Source organism: Triticum dicoccoides, chromosome 6A, assembly GCF_002162155.2.
Source record: "Triticum dicoccoides isolate Atlit2015 ecotype Zavitan chromosome 6A, WEW_v2.0, whole genome shotgun sequence".
Classification (NCBI taxonomy): Eukaryota; Viridiplantae; Streptophyta; class Magnoliopsida; order Poales; family Poaceae; genus Triticum; species Triticum dicoccoides.
Window position 1 is genome coordinate 133,137,074 of NC_041390.1, and position 15,364 is coordinate 133,152,437.

The window sequence follows — 15,364 nt, forward strand, 5'->3', positions numbered from 1 at the left end:
TGCGTCAGCAGGAAGAGTCCTTCACACATGGTCTGTATGGAGGTATAATAACAGTATGCAAAACTATCGAATTCCAAAATGTTATAATCTTGATGTAACTTTGAAATGATTCTGCGTATTTTGTGATAGTTTTTTCTTTGTACAGTTGGAATTGTTGGGTACTGGAATTTTTCTTGGGTCTTCCTCGACCCATACGGATTCAACTCCTATCAAAAAGGTAGCATGATAGCAAAACTCCTCCAATGAAGTGCTAGTCAACTTCCAAATGCAAAACATATTATGTAACGATATTGTAATAAACTGTCCATGCAGTTTGAAGGCACATGGCTCAGTTAACGATGCAACCATTGTATCACTGGCGATAGTTGGTTCTTCATCAGATAAGAAGCACTTGGTTCACTGAATGGTTAATCTCTGTGTTGAATGAAACTGATTCCACAGGTATGCATACACGAGATCAAAAAGGGAGTTAGAGGAGGCATACACAAGATCACCACGAACAACAAGCAGAAGCTGGCCAAAACAGCATGGCTCAACGAATGAGAGTTCAAAGAGGGCTGCCAAGTGCCAACTTGATCGGTTTGTTGTACCCGCTGAGTCAGACAAGATGAACAACTAGATGCTGGGGGAGAACATCGACCAGGGAAAATATTTCGCATGCATCACTGAAGTTGCTCTGTAGCGGTGTACAGTTCCAGGCAACAGTGCAGGTCAACACGGCGCTGCTACACAAACTCGGCAGCTTGATACATACAGTACAAGAAGCCTATTAAAGCCAGCAGCATATCACTTAATCAAATGAATTACAATTCCCATGACGGCGAACTGCATTGTTACTTTGTGCGGAAGCCTATCAAAGTTTCGACATAAACACGGGCGCCGCTGAATTCTGAGGCCGCGAACCCCCTCTACTAGCAGGCACCTGCAACAAAAATTGACGACACAGTGAGGACCTCTATGTGTGCTATACATCTTCAGAAAGGGCGCATCAGGAATGCGTGTTTGATCAAATTGGTAGCAGGTGATACGAGTATCAATGCTATCATGCATGTGGCTGTTCTATTTTGATCCTCCTTTCTGAAGAAACCTTTTTTTTCGAACTCCTCTCGAAGTAACTTGAGATGTTCGAAATGCAAGGTCTCATACGTACACGATCGCCCTGTATGTTGAGATGGTTTTATATGGTGCTATGGTTTGTACGTACCTTGGTGCCAGAAGCCTTCTGAATGAATCCCTTCTCTTGCAGGGATTTCACCGCTTCACAGAGGTATTCTTGCACAGGGGTGAACTTCATGCCAAGGTCCTTGAGAGGCTGGTTGGTGTACTTGTAACCCTTCTTTGGCGGATTTACCTCGTCCTTGCATCTGTGCAGGTTAGTGAAGGATTAGACTGTCACTGTCAAAAGATGCCCAGCTAATTAAGTCATTGTTTAGTGTGTTGAGAAGCTTCAAAAGTTGAGGATGAAATCTCAACAGAGTCCACTTTGTCTTTAAGGCGAAGCAAAGCCATCGCTTTCGTTTTACGAAAGTTACAGGCAACTAGCAACAACTTGTGCTCTATCAAGGGAACAATTGCAAGCAAGATTGTGTAAAAACATTAGCACATTCGTGAAAAAGATTCCATCAACGGAACAATTGCAAGCAAAGACTGTGTAAAAACATTAGCACATTCGTGGAAAGATTCTATCAAGGGAACAATTGCAAGCAAAGATTGTGTAAAAACATTAGCACATTCGTGGAAGATTCTATCAACGGAGCAACTGCAAGCAAGATCGTGGAAAGATCTATTCTTAATTCAGTACTACGAATCAGGAATAGTACTCTACTTGCTATTTTAATTTGGAAGAATTATCTATTGTATCTGGTTGCTTATTTGCGTCTCTAACTGTCGGCTGAACAGGGAGTACGAAGTTTGGATCATTCATTCGTTTGAATAATGCAGGACGGCATTGTACCTTGTGGGAATCGGGTGGTCCGGGAAGAGCCCGGCGAGGATCCGGCAGAGCTCGCCGCGGTGCAGCGTCCTCTCGGCGCAGACGTAGCGCCGTCCGCCGGCATTGGGCGCCTCGAGCACCCTGACGTGCGCCTCGGCGGCGTCCTTGACATGCACGTAGGCCTGCGACTCGTTGACGTAGGCCTTGGCCTCGCCGGTGAGGTACTTGAGTATGTGCCTGGTGCTGGTGTTCATGGTCGGCTGCAGCAGCTCGCCGAGCGTCACCACCGGGATCACCACCGCCAGGTCCAGCCCCAGCGCCCGCGCCGCCTCCCACGCGCCCCGCTCCGCGATCGTCTTGGCGTAGCAGTACCAGTTCTGCCGTCATTCGGGGCGTCAATGGCGGTTCGCAGGCAAGATCGGGTGGATAGATTAAGTTGGATCGGTGTCTGACCTTGGTCTGTTTGCAGTAGTCGAGGTCGCTCCAGCACGACTCGTCGAGCGGCGCGTCCGGGTCGCGATGGGGGTTCATGTACATGGTGCCGATGCTGGAGGACAGCACCACGCGCCGGACGCCGGCGTCCGCGGCCATCTCCACCACGTTGAGCGTCCCGGTGATCACCGGCTCGATGATCTCCTCCTGCCGAACGACGCAACCTCCGTCAGCTTCATCCCGGCGGAAATAGAGGAGGATATACTACCGAGCGGCCGCTACTTACGGGGGTGTCGTGCATCGGCGACGCAGTGTGGATGACGCCGTCGCAGCCGTCGAAGGCGGCGCGGAGGCTGGCCCGGTCGAGCAGGTCGACCTGCACCATCGTGAGCCGCTCCGCGGCGCCGTCGAGCGCCCACAGGTGCGCGTTCTTGGGGTCATCTGCGCAACCAAGAGCTCGTCAGCCCAATCCATTCACTTGGCAGACCCGGCGCGCCCAAGAATCCCGGGCGGCAAAGGGACGCAGCGAGAGAGGGAGAGATGGGGAGAGGAACCGTACCGGCGCGGCGGGAGGTGCCGCGGACGGCGTAGCCGCGGGCGAGGAGCATCTTGACGATCCAGGAGCCGATGAAGCCGCCGGCGCCGGTGACGCAGACGACGGCGGCCATGGCCACGCCTGAGGCAACAGATCAGTTAACGCTGAAAAGGTGGGGGGAGGAAGAAACCAAATCTTTGGCGGAGGGCGAGCTGGGGCACGATTATCAGCCGGGGCCGCTGGTCGGTCTCTTATCACTCGGCAGAGAGACCCCGCTGGAACGGCCGAGAAACCGAGCGGCAATTACCGTGAAAACAACCGCGGCCCGGTGGTCCTGTGAGAACCGCGACGCGCGGACCGGGACGGGGAGACCGGGACGGCGACTGAGACCAGCGCGGCCGTGTGAACCTCTTCCCGAGCAGCGTGTGGAGTGCACTCCAAGCGCGGTGGGGGAAATAGTAGTAAAGAAAACGACCTGGGCTGAGCTCGTGACTGGGAACGTGTTCCTTTCCTCCACCCAGTTTTGCTTTTGTTAAATCAATCATGCCTCATGCGTTGCGTTTACAGGGCGCTTCCGGTGTCGACTAGTGCCGGCGACGGCGAGCATCTGGACGCTTCCGGTGTCGATTAGTGCCGGTGACGGTGAGCATCTACGGGCTTTAGGTGCGCCTCTTAACATTGGGACTCGTCGCCATGTCTTTTTCTGTGCCTCCATGGTGCCAGTGGGCTGCTGCTGCTGCAGTTGCAAGGATCATGTGTGTCCCAAAGTGCTTCGCTTCGCTCAACACGTGAATGTTGGAGCTGGGATGGGGACGGTGGCGGTTGTCCGGGAGCGACTGGGTAGGTGGGTGGGTGCAAAGGGACGGACGGCGAGCTTTCCCACATGTGCCGCAACGAAAAGAAAATTAGTGGCGAAGTAGGCTACACGTACGCCGGATACCGTTTGGCCTGCGCGCCGGATGCCGCTCGCTAGCCTCCACGTACGTACGTACGACGCGCCGGGCCGCGCGGGAAGCAGGATCGGTCTACCAAGAAGATGCGAAAGCATGACAGCGATAGCGCCGATGTTTCGCTTCGGAGAACAGCCGTGCGCCAGCCGCCAGCACCTCGCCGCACCACCGCCGGAGCTCCCACGGCAAGAACAAGAACATCCTTGTCGTGACGAAGATGGAGACGAGGGGCGAGTTACCCTGTAGCTGGCCGCCGCCTCCGCAACGACGACCACACCTGGAGAACGGGCGCCCACCGTATCGACGGACCCGGGAGCAGTTAACGCCGGAAGCTCATCGGCACCGCCGCACGTGACGTCGCCGAAATGGGGGAAGAAGCTCCGGCCAACTTATTCCACCGCGCTGCTGCTGTAAAAGAAACCTACCCTACTATCTACACGCCTAGGTCTCAGATCCGGGGTCCCTTCGCTCTCCTGCCGCTGAACCAGCGGCCTGAGAGGGAAGAGATCGCCGTTCTGTCAGTCGGTGAAGCGAAGAACGACTCTTGCTTTTTCGCCTCTCCTGATGAGCGGTTACGATAAGCAGGGCCGGCCCTGGGCCATGGCGAGAGGTGCGACGGCCTAGGGGCCAGCCTCAGCAGGGGCCCATATATCTCTAGAAAAATAGACTAGTACACAAGAGAAGCAGGCATGGCCCATTACGTCACGCACGAACAGCAATTCCTCGCTGGCTCCTTGAATTACGCCCTCGTTCGTCTCCGTTCTCCGTCTTCTTTCCCAATTAAAATTACCCCAAGTTTCTAAGAGGCCAGGCCCCAATTCCCAAAGCTAATAAATGAATTTCTTTGGTTCCTCGCATCCTATGAACTGCCCCAAAGGACCCCGACGGACGGAAGCCAACCGGCGATACATCCTGATCCTGGGCCCCTGGGAAGAACGCGAGAGCAGCAACCTGCACCACGGCCGTCCATCAATAGAGCCGTGGTCAGTGTCCGAGGGCAGGCGATGCAGACATGAAATCCAGGCACTGTTTAAGCGAAGCAATCAAGCCATTGCTCCTCCAGGTAATTTTTAGACCTTAATTCTTTGATCTTTGTCTATTTATTTCTGTTATGATGAGTTGACGTAATAATCAAAATTCATGATAAGCCATTGCTGATGTTTAACCTACTTAATTGCTCTATTTTTGTTCAAATTGCAGTCATGTAAATTCTGCAAGTTGTGTCCTTGCATGAATTTTGATTATTGGATGGGTGGAGCATAGAATTTCTTCTAATTTACTTCAAAACCAAGATTTTGGAATTCAGGTGCTCTATCCTCGTCGACCTGTTGGCTGGGCAGCTGAGGTTGCTGCCAGCCCACCCGACGGGCGGTACTCGTGGAGTTTCTTCTATTAAAAAATGCCAACGAGGGTTAGTCCTTGGGTTGGTCTCATTTTTTTTATAATGTTCCAACAAAGCAATTATCATCTGATTGTGATAAAAGTAAAGGATCTAACTACTACCTCCGTTTCAGTTTACAAGTCCTGTATGTATATCTAGGTTTCCAATTTTATCACCATAATAGTTTAAACTATATAACACAAAAATTATACCGTTTGAAACTAGGAACATCTGAAATTTATAATGGTATGTTTTTTTGTAATATATGACTTCCTTTAGGTTGGTCAAATTGAAGATCTAGAGATACGTGCACGCCTTGTAAACTGAGAGAGAGGGAGTAGTAAATCAATTAGTTGAATTTGAAAACGGTGCTAAGTCCTTCACTGGAAAAAAATTTGAGTACGTATATTATAAGGGCCCATTATATGAAACTCGCGCAAGGGCCTCTAAGATGCCAGGGCCGGCCCTGACGATAAGCAATGACAAACTGGCATGTTCATAACCGGGCGTCTCTATCCGGGTGCTTGGCTCCTCTCGCGATAAGACTACAGTTGTTGATGGCTATCTGTGGGAGCCGTTGGTCTATAAAGGAAAAGGCTAAACGAATCGGTACTCGATGATAGTCCTTTTTTTTCTTTTCTGACTTGGATGATGGTTCTTATATAGTTTTATAAATAGACTAGCAAAAAGGCCCGTGCGTTGCAACGGGAGAAAGAAAATCTACTCATATCTCTAGCTGGGTCAGTTGGACAAACTGTGTGTGCCCGGTTGACAGGTTATGAGATCGAACCCTCCCATCGGCAATTTTATTTTTCTCCGGATCAACCAAATCCCGTACGTGAAATTAAGTAAATCGGGACCAAACGAAGCGGGACGAAACTAAGAATATCACGTCACTTTAATAGTAGGTATAGATATAGATATAGATATAGAAATTGCCCGTGCGTTGCAACAGGATAAACAACCTCTCGCACATCTCCAGCGGGCCATCTGTGTTGCCACTTTTTATCTTTGTATATGTGTGTATCATGTCGAAGGTGGTGACGTGCATATCTATTTTACGATAAACATGACCGTTCTCAAGGTAGTGAGATTGGTCATTATATTCTAGCATGCCATGTTGTAGCTACCATGATCAAATTTAAGAAGGCGGGAAATCGAGAAAAAAAACTTTAGACCCACGTTGCACATGCTTGTAATTCATGTACTCCTTACTTTGTCAAAAAATTAATACAGACATGAGCCAAAAATCAAACCTTTATTGCAAGAGGTTCACCGTGCACATTCATAACAGCGAATAATTTCTTTCCTTCTGAACATTTTCTTCTTTTGATTTTAGTTCCTTTTCTTCCTGGGCTAGGACATCGGAACTTTTTATTTTCTTCAAGGGGAAATTTATTCCATATTTTAATTCCTTTCCTTCTTGGGCAGATTTCCCCCCTTTCTTGCGCTCAGATAAGAGCAGAATTCACTCCTTTCCTTCAATCCTTCTTAACTCATTTCCTTCTTGGGCTCAAGAATTTACTTCTTTTTTTATTTTTATTTTCTAGGAGCAAACCGGATCCAACACCTCGGACTTTTGTTGATTCTTAAGATGCTTATTAACTTGAAATCATAGGCATATGTAACATGGCCGGATGAAGTACAAATAAGCGATATGGGACTACTGAATAACTAAACGAATGGTCTCCGTGAGGTAGCTTCGCTTGTTCCTAGAGACGCACTCGCATGCCTTCCCATGGGAGAAATTTTGTGTGGCCCAGTACGTATATGTGCTTTTGCGTGCTCCACCTCACGACCGAGCAAGGGCTCAAAGCTTCAAAACTCCAGATATACAAAAACATCGAGAAAGGGGTCAAAAAAGAAAAATCTCCCGAGCAAGCAAGGGCTCGATCCCAAGCCAGCTGTGCCTGCGCGCCTGCTGGTCGTGCCACCGGGGTAAAAAAAATACTCAGGAGCAAGCAAGGGCTCGATCCAGAGCCACCTACTTACACCCGCGCGCCTGCAGGCCGAGCCGCCGCCGGCAGGACCTCCGCCGCGCCTCCTCCCTCCTTGTCCGTTCTCCCTCACTTCACCTCTCTCCGTTCTCGTTGCCGGAGCAGCCATGGCGCCGAGCGGCTGCAAGAGCGAACACTGATGCGCCGGCTCCGCCCCTGCAAACAGGGCCGGTCTTGAGATTTCGGGGGCCCGGGGCGAAACTAAAACCAGGGGCCCCTTAATATAAACCTCTCTTGGCACATTTATACATCTCAAATAGTTATTTACTAATATATGTAGTTATCTAAAGTATGCACATGCTTTTCTCAAAAGAAAAATGCACATGCTTCTTATAGTAGGACAAATACAATCACATAAGGCAGCAATGCATACCTCAGCCATCGTCAACACATCCAATGCCACCTTATACATGTTCTTCTTGATAAGATTTTTTTTATTTCTGACGAACATCGGAGCCATCTTCTAAGGCCTATAGATAATGATGATAGTGAGTCAAATTTCAGTAACTATATGAGAAAACCATTGAACGGAAAATTAAATAGATTCAATAATATTACTTGATATCATCTGCAGATCCATAAACATCATTTTGGGTCCACTTTAATACTCGGGATCTAAATTGAAATTTTCTGTAGGGAAGGAACTATTTGAATGCCTTTGAGATAATGCTTTCACTGTATCAGTACAAAACCACAAAATTGATCATCGAGTTAAAGATGAGTTCTTAAAGAATTCTATGCAACTTAGTGGTTAATCCCTCTTGCCCCACACGTTTAACTTTTGTGATCGATCAACAACCTCATTCTCCTATATTTTTTAATGCAAGGCTAAGTACATTTGTTTTCCGTCAGGGGCAACGAAGGGTATAAATCTTAAAATCCATACAACACTAGAAGATTCGATGTAAAAGAAGTGAAAGGATCCTTACCTGGCGTGCTCCTCGTCCGTCTAATCTTGTGGCACTAGCGGCGGCGGCGATTGGGGACTGGCGTGGGCGTTGAAGACGGAAAGAAACGAGACGTGGGCGTTGAAGGCGGCGATTTCACATGTAGTGAAAGAGATTCATATGGGCTCCGGACTAAGGTATGCACTGGCCACACGGTACCTGGGAGGGCTTCGGCCACTATCGTCAGGTTGCCCGTGCGCAAAGGCCAGGCCCAGTGTCTAATGCGTTGCTTCAGGGGCCGCTGCGATCGCAAACAAAATTAAGAAGACGTACGTACCCTGGGGTGTCTCAAAAAAAAAAAAACGTACCCTGGGAGGGGCCCCCTGAACTTTGGGGGCCCGGGGCGGCCGCCCCCCTGCCCCTCCCCAGGACCGGCCCTGCCTGCAGACCCCTCCTCGCGGGACTCCAACTCTAGCCGACGTTGTTGTTCCGGCCGGACCTGTCGCCATCATCTGCCTCTCGTTCGTCCGCCCGCTCGAGCGACAACGCGCCCGCCCTGACGACCTCCAGCCGAGCCGCTCGTCTCGTCCTAGACCAGGGCCGTGGGCGCCGCCCCTCACCTTCTCGTCCTCCGACACGGCTGGAAAGGGAGTGGAGGCGGGCCGCGAGCGCCGTCCCTCACCTTCTCGTCCTCTGCCACGGCTGGAAAGGGAGTGGAGGCGGGCGCAACCGTGCTCGTCGAGGAGCCCAACCGAAGTCTTTCCCCTTCCACCATCTCCTGCTACTGGATAAGATGCACAAAGGAGCGTGGACGCAATTTTTACAAATGCAGGGGTTAGTTTACAAAACCGAAACGTTTTTCAGATCCACTTAAATAGGGATGGCGGGTTGATTCCTAAAAACTACAGGGACCTTTATGTAAAAATGCCGCGACGGTGAACCCGGAGACTCAATCCATGCTTTATTATTAGGGAGAGATAGAGTAATACAAAAGTAGGGGATGATACCGTTTGTCTACAAAATATTGTTTCGAGCTTTTGCCCATGTTAGGGCGTCTTCAACACATGTCCACATTTTTCCTCTATGTCCGTAACGAATGGTCCAAACATTTTTAGGCCTTCAATGCACTCACGTAACTAATTGGGCCATATCAATTTGGATTTTTGAAATCCTCCAGTCCAGCAACAAAACTACAATTGTGGATGAATATCCAGTGGCTGGACGATGATGATGGACTGGTGCCATTAGTGATTGTGGGAGAAGCAGACATGATAAGCTACAGGGAAGGAGGGGAAATGCGACGCATGACTCACCGGCCGTGAGGGTTTATATAGCAGGCCGGTAAGCATTGAGATTTTGAGGGATTTCACCGAGTCGGGCGGGAAGCTTGCGCAGGAACCTGCGAGGTTGTGCGGGAACGGGCTCACCGGCGATTCATTGGCGCCACTTCGAGCTACCGTTTGGCTAAAAGAACACCCCCGCGCGCTGCGCAAGCTTGCGTTGTAAGCCATCTGCGACAGCGGGGTTATAAGACACGCAAGAGGAGGACGAAATGCCACGTACACATATGGTTAATAAAAAAAAGTTTGCGATTTAATTACCTACTATACCCCCGTCCTGGTTTATAAGTAAGATTTAACTAATAAACTACGAATGCATGTCGCCAAAGATTATATAGTTGGATTCGTATTTGAACATAGTTTTCAATTATATAATTTTTATAACATGCATTAACATTTTGTTGTTTAAATTTAATGGCAAAGTATGGCACAGAATATAAAGGGGACTATAGACCAAGACGGAGGTAGTAGCACACGACCGCTCTCTACGCAGCGAGGCAACTGTTGGTCGCCTTGTAGGTGACCATTTCCTGCGTGTTCAACTGCTCTATGCTGGTTGCTTGCAGTTGAGGCGGCCGCGGCACACTCTGCTCACGTCCCGCCGCGTGCGCTCTGCTCTCGCGTCCTTCCGGGTGCTCTGCACTCGTCCCTCTATGCGCGCTGCCAGTGTTTGGGGCCGGTGCATAATCACGCACGTTCGTGTGCATACGGTTGCGTCGGGCGCGGCGCGACGATGCAGTTACCCGCTACAAAAACTGTCATGCGGACGCGCCGAGAATCCAGGCCTCCCGGCTCGCATTTATTCGTGTAGCCATTTACATTCATCTCTTGCGTCACACGACACAATAAGCACACCCACGACGACACATACAAAGAGGACATCCAGTGGTTCCAATGGCGCTCCCAGCGGCCGACAACGACAATGGCGGGTAGTTCACCACGCATCACGTAGTGGACACCCACGTGAGGGGGAAGGCCCTCTTGGTGGTGTACACGAATGATCCGATCTCCGTGGAGAGCTCCATCCAAACTATGGAGCAGTTCCTTGCCGAGGACAAGTACCAAGTGGTCGGCTTCGACCTCGAGTACACCATCGGTCATGCCGAACACGATCAGAAGGTTGCCGTCACCCAGTTGTGCATGCGAAATGACGTCCTCGTCTACCGCTACAGCCTGGCCACAAGGCCTTGCGAGCGTTTCTCCAGGTTTATCAACAACCCCGACTACAGTTTCGCTACGGTGGACACCAACAGCTCGTGACGCGGCAGTAAAGACGTCATATCACAAAACCCAACCACTCCCAGTAATAAGTGGCCTGATAAAATAAACGGACAAGCAACCATCACATCCCTCTGTCTTTTTTGCATTTCATCTCTCTGCATTTACTTTCTCCGATTCATCTCGCACACTCGATACCTAGCTACTACTCCTAGTATCCCTAGCTACTACTCCTATGGCCAGTTCTTTTGGCGGCTTAAAAAATAAGTCGTCTCTTCCCCGGCTTTTCCCATAAGACCAGTCACAGTGGAGAGTAACATTAAAGCCACCTCACTCATTTATTTGGGCCTCTAAACTACTACTAGTACCCCCGTCCTGGTTTATTTGTCACCATTGTAATTTGTGCTAAATTTTGACCAAAGATTTAACTGATAAAATGTTAGTGCATGTGACATGCACTAATATTTCATTAGTTAAATTTATGATCAAAATTTGACACAGATTATAATGAGGACCAATAAACCAGGATGAAGGTAGTAGTTATGGGAATACTAATCTAGAAGCCTAAAAGAACTGGCCCCTGGTACTCCTACTAGTAGTAGTACTCACGTTGGAATTCCAATTGCACGTCACAACTTGTTAGGCAAAAAATTTGATACATGATGTAGGAAGCGGTTTGGGAATTTGCATGCCTTTCCGACCAGTGAGATACTCCGTACAAAGTACGACAGAGAAATAACAACAGAGAATGAAGCTAAAAGTAAACAATCAAATGAGCATTTTTGCATTTGTTTTGCATTGAGTCGTTTCACAAGCTTGACTAATGCTGTTTTTCTACTTTTATAAAAACCACATCGTAATGTTAAAACGTGCATTTGCACGTACATAAGTAATAGTAGTACTCCCTCCGCCTAGGTGTATAAGTCTTCCCTCCTTCTTGGTCATGATGCACAACCAAAGATGACTTATTCACCTAGATGGAGGGAGTAGCATAGTCTGCAAGCATATATAGAGAGAGACGTGTAGTGTGATAGTATATAGGAGTAGTAAAGTTTGTGCTATATGCAAGTACTTACAAAATGCATACGGATACACAAGGTTTCCAAACTTTCCCTTTTACATACTTAATTAAGGACGCTAATAATTCCTGAACGTTCGGGATTTATCATTTGCGTCCCAAAACTAATGAGATCACATTATGAAACTAAATTATACTTCTACTAAAAGCCACGACGCTTGTAGGAGCGCTTGCGGCGTGCCACGAGTGCCCTAGTGTGCGGCCGTTTCCCAGCGCGCCGATACAACGCCTCTTCCCCAGCCTCGCAACTCGCGAAGTGTTGATTGGCGTCTTGCCGGCGGGCGAGCGCGATCTCACCGGTGTGGTGATCCGACGCCAACAGGTACTTCTCCTCGCTGGAAGCGCGCACCCGGTCCACGTACCGCCAAGCGTAGATGAGGCACTTGGGCCCGACTGCACTCAGGGCTTTGGCACGGGCGTCCTCTACCACCCTCACTGCCCTCGCATGAGCCTTCTGCCAAAGGTCCAATTGCCTGACTCTCTCGGACGCGACATAGGCCTGCCAGGCAGCTTGTCCCGCGGCGCACTTCTCTTCCTCGACCTTCTTCTCCGCCTCTATTTTGGCCCGCTCTACCGGAGACAAAGCCTCCCACAAGGCGACATCCATTTCTTTTCAAAACTCCTCAAGGCTGGGGGACCTTGGCGGGCGGCGCGACGTTCTCCTCGTAGCGGGGAGCCGACGTGTCCTCTGACGCGCGTGCTGGCGAGATTGGGAATGCCGACGCGTCCACCTCGACGCATCGCGGTGAGGAGCGGAACGCCGACGCGTCCTCCTCGACTAGTGGCGGCGAGGAACGGAACGATGACGCGTGACCGTCCGCGCGGTGCAGCATGGGGCGCCTAGGGCTTGGGAGGGGCGATGCCATGGTGGTCGACATGAGAGGAAGGGGGAGGAGATAGCGATGAACGTGAGCGTTCTTCCGAATGCCGTGGGAGGCGCAGTATTTATAGCGAGCAATGGCACACCTATGTAAGATATGGACTGAGCTGCACTGAATTAACTGCAGGTCCAGTTGCGTCACTGACATGTGGGCCAGACCCCTGTTGGGACCATATGTCAGTGACCCAATGCACCTGCAGTTAAGTAACTGAAGCAGCGTCAAGTAAGATATGTTGCGTGATTAACATAACAGCTACCTGGGCATATTTGTTGGAGTAAATTATGGGAGAGGGAAGGGGTGAAAATATTGCTGGTCACAATGGATTGGATGAGCGCGGGGGGAGGAGAGTCATGCATGCAAATTTTTCCACAAGGGGTGGAGTGGTGGGACCGCCGAAGGGAGAAGGAGAGTCAAGCAGGCATATTGTTTTCACACATGGAGAGGAAAAGATTTGGAGACGAACGGGCTTCCTGCAGGTATGGGGAATGGTGCATAATAAGTCATCTTGCATGCCGGACTAGGTATAGTCTCAAGTCATTAAAAAACATACATGCCCCACACATGCTCATATTTCAAGGTGCACTAAATTATTGCATGCGATGATTAAGGCTAGTCATAATAGTGGTATCTTAGCTGGTATCATGCACATGGGAATAACAAACATACTGATGTGGTAAAGAATTAAAGAAGAGAGGGGGGTTAGAGTAACTAGTGTTCATGCATGCATGCAATGCGATAATGCATTGGTAAACACATTTTTTTGTGAATAACGACAGTATTAGTTGAGTACTTTTGCATACTATAAAAACTATTCCACCGCCTCTATCTTGGTAAGAGTAGGTGAATTCTTTGAATCGAGCCCTTTAAAGTAGAAGGGAGGTAGTAGTACTCTAATAGCTAACCTTGTTGTGATGACTAGATAGGACATGGCACACACCTAGACGGAGAACTAGTCTGCATTGTGCATGTAAGTTTTGTCTGAAGTCCATATACCTCTACTTTGACCAAACTTATAGAAAAATGTATCAACATTCACAATGTCAAATCAATATTTTATACTCATTATGAAACGTAGTTCTTATACTCATTATAATCAGTATTGCAGATATTGATATTTTTAGTATAAATTTGGTCAAACACTTTGCAAACGGTTGACGGAAGTAAAAAGGACCAGAGGAAGTATGATGCATGCGGACTAGGCAAAAAAATTGCTCATTTATAGCCGGTCGAAGTCTCAAAGGGCGCGACCGCGCGAGGGAGGCGAAGGTCGTGGGAGGCGCGACAGTTGACAGAATTAAGTGAAGTTACATCCACGCGCCGGCATGGCATGCGAACAGGCAGAAGCTATACCGTCAGACCTACGATATGGGTCCAGTAGACATGACATCTAGTGGGTCCCGCATAGTACTCGAGAACTCTTTGGGGGCTTGCAGCCGTTTATCCACCGGGCAAGCCAACAACCCCACGCCATTCGCACGCCCTACTCGTCCCCTTTTATCCACAGGCAGAAGCTATACTCTTTGGGAGTATCTTACAATAGTTCGCTCCCAGTCGTCCCGTCCTTTCACATTACACTAGTTCAACTTCTCCTAACCCTCCTCCAAAATCCATGGCCTCCCAAATCTCCATGGTCGCTGCTGAATACCAGGTTAGAGCCATCACTGGCCATGAGTTCATCGTCATCTACACACGTCGATCCGTGACGGTGAAAGCATGCCTTGCTCGCTTCCTACGCATGCTCAACAGTTCAAATGATGAGTGGGTCGCTAGGCTAGATGTTGAGTACACCACAGTCCTGGAAAGAGAGAAGATTCCAAAGGAGGCAGAGAAGAAGAATCCCGCCGTGATCCAGGTTTGCATACATAACGTGTGCTTGGTCTACCACATATGCCATGCCGACGTTGAGTGCCAGGATATTAAGAACTTCCTCGAGGAAGAAAGAGTGAAATTTGTTACTATAGACTTTAGGAACGACAGGGATGTCCTGGGTCGGATAGGCCTCGTTGTAGGCCAGCCCTTCGATCTCCAGAAGGCAAGCCTGATGTCCTCCTCTTAGCCTTCAATGTTGACCCTGGTAGCAGCCATGATTGATCCTTCGTACGCTAAACTGAAAAAACCTCACCACGAGTTTCATCATGCATGGGAGTCGAAGACATTAGATGAAGATCACATCCTGTACGCAGCAATGGATGCCTACCTTTGTTTAAATATCTACAAGGGTTGGATGAAGAAGCAGAGCTTAGTGTCCGGTTCAAGTAAAGAAGCGTCGGCGAAGAGGAAGAGGAAGAGGGACGAGGACGAAGTCGAGGACGTGGACTCGGACTCGGACTCCGAGTAAGGTGGCAGTGTCGTCGCTCATGCTGGTTCTACTGAAGTGTCAAGCGGACTAGTTGCTTAGTTTTATTTCAGGGGTGTGTTGTGCTGAGCCCCCAGCAGAACTATGTTTATGTTCTTTCTCGTTATTTGAACTTTATGTTCTTTCTCGTTATTTGAACTCTTTAGTATGTACAGTAGTACTAGTACTAGTATGTCTTACTAGTGTTCTTCTTACAGTTGGTACTACTGCTTGTATCTTCGTGTTCCTACCGTACTTAATACGTTTGTACTAGTAGTATAATTTGGGTCAGTCAATTTGTGAAAGAAGTTTGACGGAGCGAAGGAAGAAGACGGCAGAGAAGCTACCCCAGTATCTATATTAGGGTGGCAGGGTGCCCATGATCTATCTTATGAGT

The 15,364-nt window shown here is 49.0% G+C and overlaps 1 protein-coding gene across 1 annotated transcript; it reads right to left on the reverse strand.

The window, feature by feature from the left end:
* Positions 1 to 649: 649 nt before the first annotated feature.
* On the reverse strand, positions 650 to 3,460 carry LOC119316258 (cinnamoyl-CoA reductase 2-like). Its single transcript, XM_037590567.1, has 7 exons — positions 3,208 to 3,460; positions 2,925 to 3,041; positions 2,652 to 2,806; positions 2,387 to 2,572; positions 1,955 to 2,310; positions 1,205 to 1,364; positions 650 to 922 (listed from the first exon to the last, which is right to left on the reverse strand). The coding sequence occupies exons 1-7, from the start codon at positions 3,443 to 3,445 to the stop codon at positions 854 to 856; spliced, it is 1,281 nt and encodes a 426-aa protein (XP_037446464.1). The 5' UTR covers positions 3,446 to 3,460; the 3' UTR covers positions 650 to 853.
* Between the last annotated feature and the right edge of the window lie 11,904 nt (positions 3,461 to 15,364).

Bases quoted from the DNA above. Each gene is read 5' to 3' on its own strand.
- LOC119316258 (XM_037590567.1), bottom strand. From the start codon at position 3,445: ATGATTGATTTAACAAAAGCAAAACTGGGTGGAGGAAAGGAACACGTT. The intron at 2,807-2,924 runs GTACGGTTCCTC...TTGGTTGCGCAG, and splicing joins CGGCACCTCCCGCCGCGCCG to ATGACCCCAAGAACGCGCAC. The intron at 2,573-2,651 runs GTAAGTAGCGGC...GTCGTTCGGCAG, and splicing joins CGCCGATGCACGACACCCCC to GAGGAGATCATCGAGCCGGT.